Genomic DNA, 13695 nt, shown 5'->3' with positions numbered 1-13695 from the left:
TTGTAAAGGGTGTTATAACCAGCCCTACCTCTTTAACATGAAGGTCTAATATTACATAATTCTTTCCAAGAAGCTGACCAAGAGTAAAATGTAACCTCTTGTAGAGGTAAAAAGAGAAAACTAGAGGCATGAGATTAAAAAATCATATGGGTAGTTTATAGCTACTCACAGAATTGTGTGCATGCACAGAGTGAATCTAGAAGAAAAAAAAAAATAGGGATTTGATGAAGTCTAAGATAAAGAGATCCAGTTCCAGTTGAGACTAGGAGACCTTGCAAATTTTTTCAATAAACTTGCAAATGGAGTACATTCTTACATAATGACTTGAGACTTTATCTAAACAGTCTGACTGAAAGATGCTTGTTCACTTGTTAGACAGGTATGACATTACTGAGAAGATTTAGAGTTCCAGAAGTAAAGAAGACTGATTAGCCTGTGCAGGTGTATGAAGAATGACACATTAGGCAAGAGGTTATGTAAACCATTTACTAAAAAAACACAGACTGGATTTTTACATTCCCAGACCTCTACTTATCTTTTCTAAGTATGAGGGACCTGAAATTCTTTGACCACCATCAGATTTAGTGGATGATAGAGCCAATTTTGGATTAAGAAATTATTTGTGCAGTTTCAAAACACAAAAACAATTAAAATTTTCAGTCAGGTTGAACATGTACACTTACTCACTTACTCAAAAAGCCCCACCACGAATGTATTCAGATCTTATCGATACTGTATGTTTGTTTTTTAAAACACAATTCCTTCTACAATAATATACTAATAAAGATTTTAAAGTACTGAATACTGTTTCAGTAAGAGGCACATAATTAGAATATTAACATTGTCCTTTAACTTCGAAAATAAAACTCATGGTTTCACCGGGTTTCACCAATAGTACAGGAAGGAAAAAAATAATTAACCAGTGTTAAAAATTAAACAAAAATTTACTTTTTATTGAGTATTTATTATTTTACATGCAAAGCATATTAAAAGTGAATCTATATCACGTTGACTACCCCAGTGAAAACCTACGCAATGGGAATTATGAAAGCTGTCTACAACAATACTAATGTGATCAATAAATGATCCAGATGTTTCTCTACAAATTTGGATTACCTGAATTAGCTGACTTTTCAACAAAACAGTAATTTTAGCTTTCATATGGTCTTTACTGGTAACAGCAGACATCTGATACTTAAATTTAGCAGAAAAGCATAATAATAAAAACCCTGAATAGCATAGTCAAAACTTTGAAGAAACAAGTTCACCAAAAAAAAAGGTAATATACATCTATTAGGTATCCAGAGGGGGAAACAAAACAAAACAAAACAGGCATGTAATAAATGTCCATCAAGTGGTCATCACTAACATTCTATTACCACCAAAGTGACTGCCAATACGTGAACTGTTTATTAGACTTAAATACCTAAAAACAAACCAGTAATCAATAATGCATACAGAAAAACTAACTTAAAATTACATTTGAATACCATTAACAGTTTGGTGTATCTGACATACACTGAATTCTTTTTACTTCACCACTGCTACAAATGCCTTTAAAACGTTCTTTTCATAATACATAATTATCTTAAAGAAACATGGTAAGATACTTCCCAATATGCATCAGGTCTTTCATCCACCATTCAGTAAATGCTGCAGCAAATTAAACAGTACCTATTAACCAGACCTAAAATACAATGGCTGGATAATAAATACAAAAAGAATACTTTTGAATGAACTATTCAGATTAGACTGGCTAATGCTACTTAAGATAGCACTCTTAAGATAGCATTGACACACACTATACAGATTGTATAATGCTAGACAGAGGACTGGTCCATGTCCATTTTTTTGAAACTTCTGTAATATCTAGAATTGTATACCCAGTTGACTAATAAATACTTGCTGAAAGAATAAGTATGAAAATTTAACATAACCCCCTCAACCACATTTTTCTCACATATAATTATTTTGGGGGGGGTGGGATAGGGATATGACTTTAATATGCTGTGAGATTCTAGCTAAGTAAACTAAAAAAACAACATGGGCTCAGGTTTTCTTGGACTATGATTCAAGTCTACACTGAGAATGAAACGACCAACTTCTATACATCAATGAGAAAACCTAACAGGATGGGGGGAAGTGCCTTTGTTGATGGACCTGATGAGCAAAATGTTTGTCTTATTAGTACTATGTTTTCAGTTTATTGAAACAACAAAAGAAAGTGTCACTAGTTCTCAGATAAGTCGTACAAGTTACAATCCTAATCAATGGGATGTCCTTTATTTATGAGAGCATAGTTCCAATGCAAAAGAAGTCAAGTTTACTGTTACATATTAGGAATGGTTTAGATATAATGAGAACATTTACCACTGACTTTAACATGTTATTTTAAAGTTCTGATTGCTGAATGCTAGTTTCTTCTCACTTAATATATTCTCCCCAGTGAAAAGCTGGTGTGTTTGGTTTTTCGTATTATAAGATGAAAATATATGCCTTAATCTTATAACAGGTTATTAACAACATTATGAATAGTTATTAAATAAGTGCCAACATTGCGTGAACTTACTAGGTACTGAGTCAAGATCAAAGAACTACAAAAAAGATGAAAGATAACTATCACTATACATATGAATACTGTGTAGGACATCAGATTAATCATCAAACCCAAGGTCCTTCCTATTTTGTCTTTTGGTGTTGAACATACGGACGTGCTACTACATTGACTTGCATTATTTTCCACAAAGTATTAGTGGACTCAAAAATTTGCATTTTAATTTCTAATTATAAAAATCCAGATTACTCCAGACAACAGAAACCACATGTAACTGAGGTAGGTTTTTTACCTTAAGAATACATTGCTTTCTACTGCAATTAGAAAGTTATTTTAAAAGACACATTGTTTCAGATATCTGCTCCTGATACTTAACCTTCTGTTATAAACTACTTGAGCAAGTATTACAATGTTAATCTACTATATTTAATAAATTCCCTTAGAAATACACACCCTAAAGCCTTCCTCTTCCTCTCTAAAGGTAACTATAGTGCAATAAAATTAGTAACAATTCTAGAAAGATGAAACAGATATTACTACAGTAATTCCCAAGTTAATGCATGTCAGAAATCAAGGAGGAGAGTCACATTCATTTTAAAGATAATAAACTTATTGTTTTGAAAATAATATCATAAACACATTAGAACTTTGGATATGCTTTATTATGCCACAAATTCCCAAGAGATATAAGAAATATTATTTCTGGACGGGACTAATAATTTCACAAATACTAGCACTTTATTGACAATAGCCAAGTTTTTTAAGGTCATGCACATGTATTTAAGTAACCTTTTTAAAATCTCAGTGCTTTTTATAAAATTTAAAGGGAAACTGTAGCAGATCCTACTTTATTTTTCAATACTCAGTGTAAAAATCTATATGTGATATAAATATACATTTTAAGGACGGGAGGGAGGACTGCAAATGAACTGCTTTGCCTAAGTTGTCAGGCTCCTGCACATTTGCACTAGGTACCGTTATGTAAAAGATCATTGTTGGAAATGCTCCTGATAAACTGAAATAAAGGAAAAATTTTTAAACAGCCTGGTCTTTAAAAGCATTAATACCTGGTATAATTTTAAAGGGGGAAATGAAATATTCCTTTACTTCCAAATGGATTAAACAGAAAATTCAAAATACTTCTCTTATTGAAAAACGAGTACACTAATACATTTTAAGGCTGGATACTAACACCATTTTCACAACATCCAAAGTATGGATGGGAAACTAGGCAACGCTGGCATTTCTGCCATACGCCTAAGGGTAAACAAAGGGAGATGAGGATTTCACCGCCAAAGATGGTGACTGACCCTGGCATACCACTTTGACATGTGGGCAGCAGATCATTGTTCCCATGCTGGGACTATTCTTCAAAAAGGATGCCCTTATGCAATAATTCTACAACTATATCAAGTCTGATAATCTAACATGGAACTTTTTGCTAAATATATATATGGACATATGTGAACTTCTCCAGTGACCAAGTTAATTATTAAATAAACTAAATGGTGAAAAAATGCTAATAGCTAAAATTATGTTAATTTCAGGGTTTCCAATGGAAGATATAGGAGGAAAGAGGCAAGGGTAGCTGTTTCCAAATCTAAGTTATGATCAGAATCATTAGATATTGAGCCTTAAAAATTCTATCCAGGGTCTCAACCTAAACCTATCTAGAAGCTATAACCCAGGAATTCTTTTTAAGCAACCCAAATGATTCTGATGATTAGTCAAGGTTGAAACTTCTGAATTGGGGGCGTGGGGGAGGGAAGAGGGCACAATCTAGGTTATTGCAGAGTTTTAGAATTCAACATTGATATTTATCATTTACTCTACATTTTTTCCCTATTGTCTCACCTTCCCTATTTTTCTAACAGTAAATAATGAAGTGGCTTAGCACGTAAAAGGAAAAGTTAGTAGGGTACCCAAAGTGGGTTTTTACTATGTTCAAGCCATTTACGTACATTAATTGGATAAAAGGATACCAGTATACTGTTTGAGATTCAACTTCAGACAGATATTTCTTAATGTATTTTAAAGGAGAAGGTTTCCTTACTCAACATGAAAATGTAATATAAAATAATTCTAAACATTATTGTTATTTAATAAAAGATAAAATTTGTATAATTCTTCAAAATAATTGTTTTTAAAAATCCAATGTTAGGAAGAAAATCCCTTACATTTGAGGTAGGGGAATAATTCTCTCATACAGGAACAACTGTGTCACAGTGTTATCCTCCAAGTTAGAAATTAAGCAAAGTATTTCAGTACTATTTCTGTTTACGTACTGCTTTGTTACAGTAAGTACAAATGTTTTAAATGTGGATAAATATTTTGGTTTTGATTTTAATGCATATGATAATTAAAAATATGGATTTTTTTTTCCTTCTACACTGAAATTGTACACACTCTCCAGGCTTGAACAACTTTTAAAATACCCCATGTTCACTTATAAACCTTGGAATAATAATAAAAAAAAAAGTAGTACCTACATAAGAAATTTTACATTAAAATTACAATTGTATGTTCTTCCGAAGTCAAAGTGATTTTAAATTTATTTCAATATTTGAATACAAAATAGTACATTTTAATTTACTATAGCATAATTCAAGTATTCTCTTAAATTTTATATTTAGCCAACGAGTATATGATATTAACTGACTTTTTATAATAGCTTTCCTTTTTAAAGATGACTGTTACACAAAAGAGTGTGACTCTATGTTCCTCTAAATTGCTTAGAATAAGTTCAGAGAACAAATGACAGTAGACAAAGACCTTTATGAGTAAATCATCAACATATAAAAGGTTGCGCACATCAGTAATAAGGCATTTGCAGGTAACTCCCTAAAAAGTATTTGAATTCATGTAAACAAAGACTATGTATATTCTTTTAGGGAGAAAATGCACTACCATAGATGAAATATATTCAGATGGCTGTGACTTTAAACCATATATTATTTGAATACCACACAAAACCAAAAGAGGCATAACCTACCAGCTTAATAACTAAAAGATGTTACTTATTCGTGAAATAAAAGGTTGATACTTTTTGAAACTGATAATGAAAAAGAAATATTTTGAAAATAAACATCCACTGTTTTCTAGAAATAAATATACATACTTAGTTAGTTTAATGTATTACAGCATAGGAATACTGTCCTAGCGCTAACCATAACATTCAATCAGTAGTTTTAAAATATTTTTCCACACTGAGCCTTGAATCTTCTACCTTGTTAGCTGCCCAACAACTTTCAAAAGAGTTTTATTCTCCTGCTTTAGTTGTTCATTTTCATCTTCTATGTCATCTAGGTCCTTAAGGAAACAAAAAGGAAAATAATACGTAAGTTCTTACAACACTTAAAAGTATTCTGAAGGTGATAAAAAAAAAATTTCAAAAATATACAAAGATAATTCATACAAGCAATTAGTTTGCAAACGAGGGCTAGTTCTGAAAACAACTTTGGAAGGAATATGCCCCACCTAAAGGCAGCATCCACTACTAGAGTCCTCATTGGTATCATGATAATGCAGGCCAGCTCTTGCCAGATCTTTCAGTTTTTAAAGAGAAGCCAGAAATCAGAATTCTTTATTGTGAATCTTCCAATTTTTAATCACTATAAATAACTTACGTTTTTAGTTAAAAACAAATCCCTCCTTCCCCAAATTGAGGGCTAAATACATATGCAGTAAATATGAGGTTTGGGGCCTTGGACTGCAACCTTGTGTCAAATTAGGCATCAAAAAGATCCAGGTACAAGTTCTAGATGTACCCCTACCACCTTGGTGATCTTTGACAAGTATGCATGTTGCAGGGGGAGAATTTGGGGAGGTGATAGAACTGAGGTATACAGAAAAGGAGGTCTGGGGCTTACAGAGTTGATCTGGTTCAATTTACGTTAGGCTTCTCTATGACATTTTGTTTAAGGGAAAGGTTTCGAGCTTAAAAAAATGCGAAAGCCACTAAACTAGGTGCTTTAAAGTTACCCGATTCTAGCTCTATGTTCCCTATATTAATCTTAGTATCATATATACAACCAGTTGGTAAATACAAAGACAATCCACTATAAGTTTTAGTTTGAAGAAAAACTATTTCAAGGCAGACTATTTACTGATGGTTGGAAAAGCAGACATTTATAGATTTATCCTTGCAATTCAAAATACTAAACTTGGAGAAATCAATTTGAATTCTAAGTGTACTACTGGATAGCAAAATTCTGATACATTTAGTATACTGTCTTTGAACAATTAGGTAAATGATTTTTAAATGTACACACACAGAATTTGTATTTACTCACAAACTAAATGAATGATATTAGGAAACTAATTTGTTGAAACTAACGATAATAAAGATACAGGATTCCTAAAATCACTACAACTGAGACCTACCTAAGATTTAGAATTAAATAATAAAATACATTCACATATCATTACTAGATTATAAACTCTGTAAGGGCAGGTGTTTTATTATTCTTTTTAATGAACATACTGCCTAAGACAGTACGAATATATCATAGACATAAAAATATTTGCAGATTTTATTAAATTATTCTAGAACCAAAAGAGGAATGCCCGTGTTCCAAACCAAGATGAAAGGTAGTCTATAAGAATGGAAGAGCTTACTTAGAATTAAAACTACTGAATACCTGAGGGTCAAATACTGGCTCAGCAGATAACTATGTGATTACTACATATGACCTTGAGCAAGTTAAACTCTGAGTTTCAGTGTCCTCATCCACACCCTGCAGTTAATGCTGCAGAGCTGTATTAGAATGAGTCTGCACATAATGAAGCTTTCTATTTTCTCTTCTTTTAGAATTAGAGTTAAGATTGGATTAGGAATGTGTTCCGTTTTTCCCTGAAGCAAATTTATTTCTTTCCTCCATCTTATGTAAAGCCTTCGAAAAAGGGAAACTATGAAATCTCTCCTCATTACCATTACCTAAGTAATACCTGCTTCTTAAGCAGGGAGTAAATTCTAGGGCTGAAAGAGAAAAAAAAAAAAGAGAGACCTTAGGTTTAGGCTAAACCTAAAGCTGGGGATGCATATGTATAACTGGAGAAAAAAAAGTGGTGAAAATACCACAAAGACAAGGACATATGGAGTTTCTTATGGCAAGACAGTAGCAATTTTAGTTCTTCACTGGGGCAACTCTGTACCAGTACCATTTTATGTGTGGCGCTGACCAAGCTGCCTCTTACCTCCAGACTCTAACTAAACACAGAACAAATCCATTCACTGGTCCATCCCCAAAAGAACAATATTAAGTAAATACAACTGACTGGTAACTGGCCAGAGGAAATCAGTTTATGGAATAAAATGATGGCTCTGGCTACCACAAATTACTATCACATTAACAAGAGAATGAACTATTTAGTTCATATTATTATTTAATAAAATTAAATAATTTCTTCATATTTATGTATTTTCATCCAGTTGACAGAAAAAAAGGAAACCATTAAACTGAAATATGTGAATACTCACTCGATTTAACAAATCAATTTCTTCTTTGAGTTTTCCAATCATTTCCTCTTTATCTTGCATTAGTCTCACAAGTCTTAAGTTTTCTTGCCTTTCTCTTACCACTTCCTGGTAGATATAATTACAAAGTATTAATTGGGAAGTAACAAGTTGTTTATAATCTTAAATAGCATACATACATCTGCTAAGTCTGGTCAAGTACCTTAGATACATGAAGATTTCCAATGAATTTCTTAAGTCACTTGGTAAGGGAAGGAGGAACCCATCCCAGAAAAGAACCAGAGAATGAGAGGAATACAGGAGTTGTAAAATATACTTCTGATTAAATCTATGTTTACCAAGTTTTTAACAAATACCAATACTCAATGACTTTAGCTCTTTAGTTGATCACCACCATTAGTAATAAAAGATCTTAACATTTAATGACTAATACCCTGTTGAAGGAAATTCAAAATTTTAATTAAAAATACAAAATTTAAGAAAAGGAGATGGCTCTATGGAAAACTCTAAACAGAAAAATAATGATCCTCCATTTTACTCTTGGCTCTGCCAGTTAACTGACAATGGATAAAATGAAGGAACTGAAAAAGATTACTGGTTTTTTTTTTTTTTTTTTTTATAGCTACTTTAATTATTTATTTTTACTTATTTATTTTTGGCTGTGTTGGGTCTTCGGTTCGTGTGAGGGCTTTCTCTGGCTACGGCAAGTGGGGGCCACTCTTCATCGCGGTGCGGGGACCGCTCTTCATCGCGGTGCGCGGGCCTTTCACTATCGCGGCCCCTCCCGTTGCGGGGCACAGGCTCCAGACGCGCAGGCTCAGTAGTTGTGGCTCACGGGCCCAGCTGCTCCGTGGCATGTGGGATCTTCCCAGACCAGGGCTCGAACCCGTGTCCCCTGCATTAGCAGGCAGATTCTCAACCACTGCGCCACCAGGGAAGCCCAGATTACTGGTTTTTAAACTTTCTTTTTTTTTAAACAATGCAACACCTTTTCCAAAGCAGTCTTATTCAGAAGCCAGGACTTTATGCTGGGTCAGCCACCTTGGGGGCAAAAGTGAAGCAGAACTGAAAAGGTCTCACATAGAATTTGGCTTCTTTCTTACTCACCCTCAGAGGAAAGCAGCCAGCCGGCCTCATTAATCAGCTGCTGCCAACTACTAGGAACTCAATCCAAACTCTTGTGGAACTTCAAAAGCCCTTCTGAAGAACCCCCTTGAAAACTATACTATGTATTCCTTAAAGTTTTTAATTTAAACTCACAGAAACTAGGGTTAAAGTTCAAATGTGAACTAAAAATAATCATAATATTATAAAAAGAATTTTTAAAATTCAATCTCTACCTAAAACAATTTTTATATCACAAGGAATAGTTTCAGTTCAGCAAAATAAAACACACTTTCAACAATCAGAAAGTAATTCAGCACCGTTATCAATTTTAGGGATTGAATGTTTACAGAACAAAGTTGAGACCCCATGGTTAATAAATTAATGCCAATATTCATTTGAGATGTTCTCAAAGATACTCCTAAACAGGTTTATCCTTAAAATTGTTTCAAACACCACCGTGGCTCTAGGCTCTAACTCACAACCCAGAAGAAAGTCTACAATCTGTACAGATAATATAATAAACACACAGTAGTACATACTGCTAACAGAGACTTCTAACCATTTCAAAGGCAAAGATCGTTTTCAATATATTAAAGATAACACTTGGCAAAATGAGAGTATCCATTAAATATTAACCAATTCAAGAGCTGGCTCCATTTCTAAAAGTTTTAACATCAACAGAACTGGACAGAAAAGTATTAAGGAAATCAGAAAATGCTTAGCCACTATGCATCTAGAAAATATATAATTAAGAGCGATTCAAAGCTTTTATTTGACTACACATGGAAGTACCAATTAACACTAATGGTATCTTCCATTAGTGCCCCTTATTCTTTTCCCTTTTTCGACACTGTCTCTTCCTTACACATTTCAATTTTTCTCTCTCTGCTGCTATGAAAGTGAAAAAGGAATCCCAATGGTATATTAATTTCATAAATCTTAAATAATTTGTAATTCATACCTTTTCAAGATCTTCAATTTTCTTTTCCAATGTGCTACTTGAGACCAAATTACCAGAAGCATTTGCATCCCTGTTATACCTGCTGAACCCACTTCTATCTGTTCGGGGAAATCTACTTGAGACATCTTCTTCAGAGGCAGTGGTTGTGCTATGGAAATAAAAAAGATACAAAATTTTTAAAGATACCTAATATTCAGCAAGAAGAGTGCCAAGAGTATTTTCTATTCACCCTAAACAATTATCATTCCCCTGAGGACACATGGTTATAACAGCCAACTTATTTATAATTATGGAAGTTAATCATTATTCCAACACAATGAAAAAAAATTTTTTTAATTAATTCTTTTGACCAGTATCTACTGAGTAGCTGCTAAGCACCAGACACTGTTATGAGTACTGAAGATGGAACAGGAAACACAGACATGCAAACACGGACTCAGACTTTCATAGAGCTTTCAGTGTAACAGGAATATAACCAATGACAATAAAGCAAGACAACCATCACAATAAGGTAAGTGTAAGGTACTCCGAGAACTATGACAGGGGACCTAATGTAGCCTATCTCTAGTGAAGAACCACTTTCTTTCTCCTTTTATTTTTAAATTCCATTACATCATGGACCAACACTTTTTTTTTTTTTGGCTGCGTTGGGTCTTCACTGCTGCACACAGGCTTTCTCTAGTTGCGTCGAGCAGGGGCTACTCTTCATTGCGGTGCATGGGCTTCTCATTGAGGTGGCTTCTCTTGTGGCGGAGCACAGGCTCTAGGCACACAGGCTTCAGTAACTGCAGCACGCGGGCTCAGTAGTTGTGGCTCGCGGGCTCTAGAGTGCAGGCTCAGTAGTTGTGGCGCACAGTAGTTGTTCTGCGGCATGTGGGATCTTCCCAGACCAGGGCTCAAACCCATGTCCCCTGCATTAGCAGGCGGATTCTTAACCACTGCACCACCAGGGAAGTCCCCATGGACCAATACTTTTGTAAGATCAAACAAAAATGAACTGGAAAAATAAAAGTAAAAAAGGCCATACAAAATACAAGCCTAAATGTTTTATTAGATTCAGACCCATAAAATTATATTTCAAAAATAGGATAAACAAAAAAAGGAAAGAATTACATAAAACTTCATAATTTTCATTGGAAGTATGCATATAGGCAATTATAGAAAACAGCTATCGCACTAGCAACTTTTGTCATTTCATAATTCTTATTTAACCAAAACTTATCACTGAAATAGCCATTCTTCATATTAAACACCAATTCACACACTCTGAACTAATAGCATATATGTCAATATTTAAAGTTTTTAATATAACAAATAAGCTTGCTTCTTGCTTTTGCATTAGTTATCTATTACTGAATAAAAAAATATGCCAAAACTTAGTGGCTTAAAACAACACAGTTATTATCTGACAATTTCTGTTGGTCAGGAATCTGGAAGCAGATTAGCTGGGTGTTCATGATTCAGGGTCTCTTATGAGGTTTTAGTCAAGATGTTGGTCAGGGCTACAGTCATCTGAAGGCCTATCTGGACTGGAGAATTTGCCTCACTTACAGAGCTGATGGCAAAAGGCCTCAGCTTCTCACTGGCTGTTGGCCAAAAGCCTCAATTCCTCAGTGTGAGGGCCTCTCTACTGGGCTGTTCACAGCAAGGCAGCTGGCTTCCAGAAAGAAAGCGACACAACAACCAAGACAGACACTGCAGTCTCTGTTATGACCTAAACTCAGAAGTGACATACTATCACATCAACCCCATGTTGAATGTGGAAGGGGATTACACAAGGTGAAAATACCAGGAGGTAGAGCTTCCTGGGGGCTCTTTTGGAGGCTGGCATCATTCTTGCTAATTTACCTAATCCAGGTTGGACTGATGACAGTGCTGATCACAAGGGGTAAGGTATATCTAAACTACCTCTACGATTTGTTTTAGTAGCACTCACAACAGAGAAATTAGTTTCACAGATGTATATTGACCAGAACAGGGGAAGAGACTTTAAAGCAATTTTAGCAAGCTCAGGATATTCAGTTTTAACTTTTACCTAATATGCAGAAAATGACACTTTTCAAAATTTGTCCTCAATTCTTTATTGGTAGCCAGTTCCAATAATTTATCCATCAAAAGTATAGTTAAATCTAAAATAACTTTTGATGAAAAATAATAGATTCTTGATCTATTAATTTCCTATGCATGGGTTTTCTTTTGATGGAAAATAAAATTCAAAGTGTCTTATCAAATTTGTAAGGTATATGATTATAACATTTTGCAACAGTGCAATACTAAAATCATCACCTACTTACTGATAAATTGTGGAACCCATCATAACAATTTGAAGAATCTTTTCCCCCAAATTTCTAACTTTCATTTTTGTCCTTTTGACCTTATGTAACACTGAGAACGTTTGATATTTCTTTCTTGCACGAAAGGCTAATTAAGATCATTTTTTAAAAAAGAGTGATGCTATCAGACAAGTAAACTTAATTCACATATTTTAAAAGCTGGGGACCAAACTAGTTTCTTTTTTTAAAAATTGAAGTATAGTTGATTTACAAAATCTGATTTTTTATCTTGTTAAAACATGAAGTGTTCATGCCAAAGGTCAAATACTTTGCCTGAAAATTTCCCTTTAAAAATTATTGTATACCTCAGCATATGGTAACAGTTGATTGGCTCAGCTTCCAAACTATCATTTAGTTTTTTTAAAACCTCAAATTTAATTAATGTATTAGTGTTTAAGTAATTCACACTTTTAGTGAACTGTTAATTTAGTTGATATACCAAGTACACTATTTAGTTCAGCCGACATAACAAGACTTTCTCAATGAAACAAGCAGGACGTTGATTTACATTCTGGCACAAGTTCCAACATTTTTTCCCTGTCACTGTCTATATAATAATCAGAACATACTCCTGCAAAGCAAAGCAAAACACCAAACCACATTTGTTGACTTGTTAACTCTTCAAAGTTTTATATACTTCAGAGCAAGCTGTGTTTGTCAGCAAGGAAGCTGAAAAATAAATTCTTCCTTCACATTACTGTCATGTTAGCAAAATCAATGTGTTGATCATATTGTAACAGTAATTCCTTTGCTATCCTGATTTGTCTAAGAGTTGGTCTTCTGTATGACTAAAACTGTCCCTAAATACACCAAGCTATGGGTGTTGCTGGGAAGTGTTACATGAACTACCTTCTTTGCTACAGATTCCTCCAACACCTTCCAGCAAACATCTTTGTCTTGTCATTTGTGTGTAGTTTTTTAATGTTAGCAACCTGAAGTCAGACTGTAAAAGAAACTCACAGAATACTAATGAAATCCTGAAGATCTGCTTCTGTCAGCTTCTTAACTGTAATAGTTCTTCTTTCAAATAAGGCATTTGTGGTTGTGAATATAATTATGTCATGCATATAAATGCCACTTAAATTTTGATGGTTTTATTGTTTTAGCAGCCAGTACATCACTGCAAATAACCCACTGTGGTTCTAGCACTTCCCATCAATAATGGTTAAAAATTAAACTCAATATAGGAGGGAGGATACTTCCCAACAAAACTAGTACAAACTCTTTTGATCTGTACCTCTTTGAAATTACTTCCATCATCATC

At 34.0% G+C, this 13695-nt stretch overlaps 1 protein-coding gene across 3 annotated transcripts in view; it reads right to left on the bottom strand.

Moving 5' to 3' along the window:
- Positions 1-932: 932 nt before the first annotated feature.
- PAWR (pro-apoptotic WT1 regulator) overlaps positions 933-13695 on the bottom strand; it is a 105693-nt gene continuing 92930 nt past the window's right edge. For 2 of the 3 annotated variants that reach the window (XM_057556717.1, XM_057556716.1), the window contains 3 exons: positions 10099-10246; positions 8034-8138; positions 933-5863 (listed from right to left, as the gene is read on the bottom strand). In XM_057556717.1, the coding sequence (XP_057412700.1) occupies positions 5777-5863; positions 8034-8138; positions 10099-10246 (340 nt within the window). In that variant the 3' untranslated portion in view covers positions 933-5776. The remainder of the gene's footprint in view (positions 5864-8033; positions 8139-10098; positions 10247-13695) is intronic. The other variant, XM_057556718.1, reaches the window with a different exon arrangement.

This window comes from Balaenoptera acutorostrata, chromosome 11 (assembly GCF_949987535.1).
Source record: "Balaenoptera acutorostrata chromosome 11, mBalAcu1.1, whole genome shotgun sequence".
NCBI classification, from domain to species: domain Eukaryota; kingdom Metazoa; phylum Chordata; class Mammalia; order Artiodactyla; family Balaenopteridae; genus Balaenoptera; species Balaenoptera acutorostrata.
The sequence above is the reverse complement of the archived record's forward strand: the minus strand, read 5'-3'. Positions and strand labels throughout refer to the sequence as shown.